The sequence below is a fragment of the Gopherus evgoodei genome, chromosome 21 (genome assembly GCF_007399415.2).
Source record: "Gopherus evgoodei ecotype Sinaloan lineage chromosome 21, rGopEvg1_v1.p, whole genome shotgun sequence".
NCBI classification, from domain to species: domain Eukaryota; kingdom Metazoa; phylum Chordata; order Testudines; family Testudinidae; genus Gopherus; species Gopherus evgoodei.
The window spans coordinates 8,428,713-8,437,325 of record NC_044342.1 but is presented as its reverse complement, the minus strand read 5'-3'; the positions used below and the strand labels follow the sequence as shown (position 1 = coordinate 8,437,325).

At 40.5% G+C, this 8,613-nt stretch overlaps 1 protein-coding gene across 1 annotated transcript; it reads right to left on the bottom strand.

The window, feature by feature from the left end:
* Nucleotides 1-455: 455 nt before the first annotated feature.
* Nucleotides 456-1,109, bottom strand: LOC115637907 (olfactory receptor 1509-like). Its single transcript, XM_030539499.1, has one exon. It carries the CDS (start codon nt 1,107-1,109, stop codon nt 456-458), a length of 654 nt encoding a protein of 217 aa, XP_030395359.1.
* Nucleotides 1,110-8,613: the final 7,504 nt, after the last annotated feature.

Below are 8,613 nucleotides of genomic sequence, written 5' to 3'. Positions count from 1 at the left end.
CAAAATGAATTAATTAATTACTGAAATAATTTAATAATCATAAAGTGCCCAAGGGGTTAGTAATGATTTTTTTTTTCAGTACAAAGTACATGAGATAAATGGATGGAATGGTGCCTCTTTTCTGGATGTGGTGGCTGGGAATATTTTAAGCCCTTAGATGGAGTGAGTGGGATTAATGTAATAAATCAATGTCTTTGGAGAGTGGGAATGGCCAGGTACACTGCCATAATGGAAGGGAATGTCTTCGGTTGGTATCTATGCTAAATTGGAATGCACCAGACTTGGGGCTGAGGTAACTGAAGAAAAAGTCAAGTTCCCTCCATCCCTACTCTGAATCAGCTGCCAAATAATTTAGGGAGCCCTCTTTTTGGAAACATATTGTTGCATTCAAAGAAAGAACTGTCTCCCTCTTCATGCTATTTCCTTCTCCTTCCCATGGCTTTCTTGAAAGTGGCTTACACATCCTTATTCCTGAGGCTGTAGCTCATTGGGTTCAGCATGGTTGTGACCACAGTGTAAAACACAGAGATCACTTTTCCAATGTCCATGGAGTAGCTGGAGGAGGGGTGGAGGTGGGTGAAGAAACCCGGGCCATAGAACAGCAGGACGATGAGGAGGTGGGAAGCACAAGTTGAGAAGGCTTTGCGTCTGCCCTGGGCTGAGCTGATTTTCATGATGGTGGATAGTATGTAAGCGTATGATGTGGAAATCAGCAGGAAGCAACTTCCGCCTACTGCTGCACTGAGCAGAAAAACCAGCACCTCATTAAAATAGGTGTCCATGCAGGCCAATTTGATCAAAGGAGGGAGCTCACAGAGGAAGTGATTAATTTCATTGGGACCACAGAAAGGTAGCCTGGCTATGAAGAATGTATGTAACATTGAGTAGACAAAACCACCTATCCATATAGCAATGGCAGGGCACATACAAGTCCTGTGGTTCATGGTGGTTGCATAGTGCAAAGGCTGGCATATTGCCATGTAGTGGTCATAAGCCATCAGGGCAAAAAGAAAAGATTCAGATCCACCAAAGGAGATGAGAAAGTACAGCTGGGCCATGCAAATGGAGAAGGAAAGAGATTTAATCTTGGCAACAAATGTCACTAGCATATTGAGGAGAGTGACAAAAGAGTATGAGATGTCTCAGACAGACAAGTTGAGTAGAAAAAAGTACATAGAAGTGTGCAGAGTGATATCCGCCCAGATAGTCAAGCAAATGGAGAGGTTGCCAGCCAAGATCAGCAGGTAGATAATCAGGAAGCTCATGAAGAGTAATGGCTGCATTTCTGGGAAGTTCGAGAGGCCCAGGAGTCTGAATTCTGTCACTGTGCTTTGATTGTCCATGTCTGTCACTTTACCTGCATGCAGGAACAAATAAGGTGAATATACTCAGTAGAAAACAACGTGTGGATAATACAAGATGGTGGAATGGAGAGAAAGTATATGTATGCTAAACACATGCTCCACCATGTCTTCCTTTTTGGACCACATTCTGTAGTTCAGGGAGCATTTCTGTCTGTCAAGCTCTTTCAAACATTATTAAGCCTTAAGCACTTATTTTTATTATTAATTATTATTCTTATTACTTCTAGATATATTCCCATGTAACAACCTAAATAATAACACTTGATGTTCAATATTTATTCTGGCTGCACAGTCCTAATTTACATCAACCCACCATGGAAATTCAGCAGCTACTCAAAGTTTATATTCTATGTTTTGGTTTTTTTCTATCTTAATAACAGATTCTTTTAAAATAAAGGTTTAAAGTTCCTGATAAAATGGTAACTTCTTATCAGGGCTGGTGGAAATTTTTCTGCCCCCAAAACCTTACAAGCACATGCTGGAATCCATCTTGATTCAGGTAGAAAGTGCATGCTTAAAATTAAACAAATGTGTAAACATTTTCCTCAGTACGGATGGATGAATTCCTGATTCTCTGGGCAACCCTGAGATGGTTGAGTTCAGGATCCTCACAAAAGGAAGAAAGGAGAGTAGCAAAATACAGACCCTTCAGAAAAGCAGTCTTTGACTCCCTTAGGGAACTGATGAGCAGGATCCCCTGAGAGGCTAATATGAGGGGGAAAGGAGTCCGGGAAAGCTGGCTCTATTTTAAAAAGCCTTACTGAGGGTGCAGGAACAAACCATCCCAATGTGACAGATGATGTGGAAAAAGCTGAAGTATTCAATGCTATTTTGTCTTTGTCTTCACAGACAAGGTTAGCTCCCACACTGTTATCCTGGGCAACATGGGATGGAGAGGAGATGAGCAGCCCTCAGTGGTGAAAGAACAGTTTAAGGACTATTTAGAAAAGTTGGACATGCACAAGTCCATGGGTCCAGATCTAATGCATCTTAGGGTGCTGAGGGAATTGGCTGATGTCATTGCAGAGCCATTGGTCATTATCTTTGAAAACTCATGGTGATAGGACAAAGTTCTAGACAGTTGGAAAAAGGCAAATATCATGCCCATATTTTAAAAAGGGAAGAAGGAGAACCTAGGGAAGTACAGACCGGTCAGCCTCACCTCAGTCCCTGGAAAAATCATGGACCAGGTCCTAACAGAAACCATTTTGCAGCACTTGGAGGAGAGGAAGGTGATCAGGAAGAGTCAGCATGGATTCCCCAAGAGCAAATCATGCCTGACCAATCTGATTGCCTTCTATGATGAGATAACTGGCTTTGTGGATACAGAGAAAGCAGTGGACATGATATATCTTGACTTTAGCAAAGCTTTCAGTACATTCTCTCACAATATTCTTGCCAGCAAGTAAAAAAAGTATGGATTGGATGAATGGACTATTTGGTGGATAGAAATCTGGCTAGATTGTTGGGCTCAAGGTGTAGTCATGAATGGCTCGATGTCTAGTTGGCAGACGGTATCAAGCGGAGTGCCACAGGGGTTTATCCTGGGGCCAATGTTCTTCAACATCTTTATTAATGATCTGGATGATGGGATGCACTGCAGACTCAGCAAGTTCCCATGTATTCCCACAGGCTGGGGATCGACTGACTAAGAAGAAGTTCTGCAGAAAATGACCTGGGTATTACAGTGGATGAGAAGCTGGATATGAGTAGGCAGCGTGCCCTTGTTGCCAAGAAGGCTAATGGCATATGGGGCTGCATTATTAGGAACTTTGACAGCAGATTGAGGGAAGTGCTTATTCCCCTCTATTCGGTGTTGGTGAGGCCAAATCTGGAGTATTGCATCCAGTTTTGGGCCTCCCACTGAAAAAGGATGTAGAGAAATTGGAAAGAGTCCAGTAGAGGGAAATAAAAATTATTAGGTGGCTGGGAGGCATAACTTACAAGGAGAAGATGAGGGAACTGGGCTTGTTTAGTCTGCAGAAGATAAGAGTGAGGGGAGATTTGATAGCAGCCTTCAACTACCTGAAGGAGAGGGGTTCCAAAGAGGATGGAGCTTGGCTGTTCTCAGTGGTGGCAGATGACAGAATAAGGAGCAATGGTCTCAAGTTGCAGTGGGGGAGGTCAGGTTGGATATCAGGAAATACTATTTCACTTGGAGGGTGGTGAAGCGTTGGAATGGGTTCCCTAGGGAGGTGGTGGAATCTCTATCCTTAGAGGTTTTTAAGGCCCATCTTGACAAAGCCCTGGTTGGGATGATTTAGTTGGTGTTGGTCCTGCTTTGAGCAGGAGGTTGGACTAGATGACCTCCTGAGCTCTCTTCCAACCCTAATCTTTTATGATTCCCTTAGTCCCCTTTGAATATTGCTCAGCCTTGGTAAATCACTTTGACATCTCTACAATGGGGATTAACCATTTCGCATGCCACAGAAATAAATTTAAACACTAGCTAAAATTCTAAAACAAAACAAAACTTGGTTTATCTTTGAAATTCAACTTTTAAAAAATATTTTTCATATGGGTGTTTTTATTTATATTTATTTTATAAAAGTTCACTGGACTTTTAAGTGGAACAATTTTAATCCCTTGCTGTGTGAAAATTTTGTCCATTCTACTTTTGAGAAAGATTTATTTTCTTCTTTGCTCTTTTAAAATGTTTTAAAAATCCTTTCACATGTACAGAATATTTTTTGTTACATTGAAAATGTAAAAAATGGAAAATCACACCAAAAAAAACAAAGAAATGAATTAACAAAAATCTTTCAAATTGTCCATTTCCTCAAAATGTTTTATATTTTGGTAAGCTCTAATTAAGTCATAAAATATTTTAAATATGTTCAGATAAATCAATGGGAAAATCAAACAGCTCTTTCACAGTTTGTAAAGTAAAGCACCTATATGTCTTTGCATGACTGGGGTCTTAAATACATATTCTCTGCAAAATTACGAACTGCGCTTCTACTCCTTCTTCAAATCTATTATTTTTCATCCCTCACTATTTTTTTGGGTTTTTTTGGAATTATTGTTTGTTTTTTTGCCAATGAAACTATAAATGAAATGTTAAATAGTGTCTGTTTTCACAGAGAGAGAAAGGATAGGCATCATTCTGCATCTAGGTGTTTTCATGCAGGGTGACACATATTCAGATATTAAACAAATTGTTTCTTTCTGACATGCACTTACCTAACTGCTCCATTCATCATGTTCTTTCCATGACGCAGCAGATCTCCGGAAGAAAACAGACCTTGAAAAATTCAGATTCTGAAAACCTTCCGCTGGTTGTCCATCCTCCCAAGCCTTAGAGATGTTCTAATTGTATGGTCTCCTCACCTTTCTGATGATACAGATTGCAGCAGGATAGTTGTTCTGCTTAATCTGCCAAGAGTTTATCCAAGAAGCATTATAAATTATAGACTCACAGATGTAAGTGAGGTCAAGACCCCCTTGAGTGTCTTGCCCATCCTCTTGGCTCAGTAGAAGGATTGTTTCCTACAGAATCCTCATATGCTTTCTCCTATCTAATTTTAAATGTCAACAACCTTGATCATGTAACTTTCTAAGGTTTCCCAGTGGGCATTGTTAAAAAGTTATTGGTATTTCACTATCAAGACTTTGAACTTTTCTTTCACAGAAGTCTACAGCATATCTTACACTGCTTTGAACCTGAGAAGGAACACACCTGGAGTTGTGGTTAAGCAGTGGAGTGGAGCTCAGAAAACCTTATCTCAAATTCTATCCATCTGAAGTGGATCCCTTTTGTGTCTTTGAACAAGTCACTCAGGCCGATTTTTAAAGACATTTAGGCACCTAGTGGGATTTCAAAAGTAACTAGGTGCCAAACACCCATTGGAACCAATGAGTTTTAGGCACATGGATGCTATTGAAAATCCCTGCAAGTACCCAAATACCTTTGCAAATCTGGTTTTCTGTGCCTTGGTTTGCCCATCTCTACAATGGAGACAATCATCTTTCCTTTCTTTCTTATTTAATTAGACTAGTATTTTTAAAGGACTCTAAGGGAGTTAAGCACTCAGCTCTTTCTACAGTTATATGCTCTTTCTTAACCCCAAGTAACAAGCTCAGTGAAGGAATTTCTGTGTGAAAATCTCTAATCTGTGCTATGCAGATGATCAGAAGTAGATTATTTAAATGATTTCTTCTGACTCCATAAATTATGCATCTAAAAAATCTAATTTATTTTCAGCAGCAGTTGGGCACTTAACTGCCCTAAACTTTGATAAATCTTAGATTAGAAGGTTTTTGGAGTATATAAAATATGTATATACAATGACTAGGAGAATGACTCCTGACTTCATTTGGCTCTTTTAAATGTATATAGTAAAGAATATATGTTTCTTTCTCTAGATGTTTATTCCTCTGTCAGCAGATCTTTATCTGTGCCAACAGATGGAGGCTACATTCTTTGATCACAAGTCAGTGTGCCAGGAATACTTGAGATGGATTCTTTTTGCTATCTGGGGCAATTTCCTTAAGCTAAAATTTCCAAACATGAAGATCTACAATTAAGCTTCCAGGTGCTTAAGTGACTCACAACGTGACTCAGTCACCTAAGTCCCTGTTTTAGGCTTCACTGCAACCCACATAACTCTGGCCAAAAACTTGGTGCCTATGTTTTCAGGGTCAAATTTTCCTAGGCATCTCTGTTTCTGCCACTGAGGATGGGCAGTCCTGGCTCACACTAGGAGTCCAGACACTTAACTCCCACATAAGCCCCAGTATGATAGGTGAACTGTCATAAGATAGGCAAGCAAAGACCTATTTAGTGTGCAGGACCTGATCCAATAGGCATGCTCAGCATAAAGTATTAAATAAGCTTTCATTTTAACAGCATCCCTTGTTCCTTTTCCCTTTAGCTGAAGAGAGCTTATAGAAGAAGGAAAAAACACCTCTTGTTTGACAGTTTCAGAGATGGTATCAAAGATGGTAATAACTGTTCTTTCAGGTAAAATAAAAGAAGTTGGCTGAGATGAGTTGGTTGTTATTGCTGCTCTGTTAATGTCCTTTCATTGCAGCCAGCCAGTGGGATTCAGCTGGAGCCGGTTAAGGTGTTGGACTCATCTGTGTCCATTTCTCTGCCCTGATCTGGTCCAGACATCTCTCAGGATGAGGACAAAGGAAGCCCAAGGTCCCAGAAGATGATAGAGGTGGCAACTATGTTGATGACGGTTGCTCCAGTAGCCTGTGTCCATTCTTCCTTACCCCCACCTCCTTTAAGGACTCACAAAGGGGAGCAATGGGTGGAATAGCCCATCCCCTTATTATTTTGTCCACCAATTAGGCTTAATATCAAACACACCAATTTTAGTTCACTAATTTATGGCTCTACATCTCTTGTTTTTAGCAAGCATGATTTCAGCAGTCCGTGAATTATATCAACAAGAGATTTTTGTTTAGACTAATTCAGTCCTTCTGTCTCCCTTTCAAACCTTCTCCCATAAGAGTTTGTTATTATAGGTTATTGTGACATCTTACAAACTTTCACATAATTTTTACAGTTATATTCAAAGTTAGGGTAAATTTTTAGCCCCAGTTATCATAATAAGGTTCAACTCCCTGCTCTCCCTGAAAGGAAAAGCAAAGATCTGAGCCAGGGTTTCTCATACCTTTCAGGACAATGTGCTAACCAGTGAGATATGGGATATTGCGATGGACAGGTCTCCTGTTGAAGCTGTTCCACTGTGCGCTAAATAATTGAAGAGTCACTGAGCCAGAAAAAAAACTGTCAATGAGGATGATTTGATAGCTTGGTGGTTTGGCCTTCATCTCTGAGGTGGGAGACCTGGAGTCTAGTCTAGTTTTCCTGCTTCAGTGACAGTGGAGCAGCTTCAATAGTAGAGACGGAGGGAGGTCTACATTAGAATATTACACAGGTCAGTGGTTTGGCCACACTTCAAAGAGTTAGGACACCCCTGTATAAATCCTTTCTTTCCTCAGGCATAGGGGGACTGTGACACTTTGTGCCCCAAAGCAACACCCTGGCACCCCCACATTCACCATTGTCATATAATTATGATATGTTTTGTACAAAAGATGCCTTGTGAGGTATCATTCTAAAAGTCTTGATCTATTGAACATTAATATCCTGTTGGATTGCATGTGCTGTTATTGTATGTGAAGTTATGAAGTTTTGCTATAGGTGTGTTACTGAAAGCGGTTGTGAAGTTGGAAACACTCACCATTAGCCTTTCAGATACAACAGTGCTAATGGACCAGCAACAAAGACAATGGACCATAGAAGTGTTTATCCTCACCTGCAGATGCTTCAGTCAGCCTATGGACAATGGCTGCCATGATTCACTGGGCAGCAGGCAAGGGCTTGTGACCAGATCACATGATACTGAATTCCATTTTGGTATCTGTATTTTTCCATAAACTGGGATGGGAAATTGTCTTGAAACAAAGGGGTTCCTTCCATTGTATAGGATCCTTGGTGCCTAACTCTGCTTTGTGGAACTCATGGTTGTTCCAGCAATTTCCTAGACACTTAAAAGTTAGGCAGTGCAGCACTGGGCACTGCAACACCAAAGCAGGACCAATCCCCAAGACAGGTTGTCATAAACAGATAAGTAAGAGTTAATAGAACAAAAGTGCTTCATATCTCTTTTGCCTGGAAAGGGTTCACAAGAACAGTGAGCCTGGCTGTCACCTGACCAGAGGACCAATCAGAGGACAGGATACTTTCAAATCTTGAGGGAGGGAAGTTTTTATGTGTGCAGTTAGTTTTTGGTTGTTGTTCACTCTGGAGGCTCAGAGGGACCAGATGTGCAACCAGGTTTCTCTCCAATCTCTCCGATACAGGCTCTTATAAGGTCAGAATAGTGAGTACTAGGTAGATAAAGCGAGTTAGGCTTATGGTTGTTTTCTTTATTTGCAAATGTGTATTTGGTTGGAAGGAGTTCAAATGTGTATTTGGCTGAAAGGAGTTCAAATTGGTATTTTGCTGAAAGGATTTTAATTTGTACTGGTATACTTAGGCTGGGAGGGTATTCCCAGTGTCTATAGCTGAAAGACCCTGTACTTATTCTATTTTAAATTTACAAAGATAATTTTTACTGTTTTTTCTTTCTTTAATTAAAAGCTTTTCTTGTTTAAGAACCTGATTGTTTTTTTTATTCTGGTGAGACCCCAGGGGACTGGCTCTGGATCCACCAGGGAATTGGTGGAGAGAAAGGAGGGAAGGGGGAGAAAGGCTAATTTCTCTCTGTGTTAGAATTACTGTCTCTCTCAG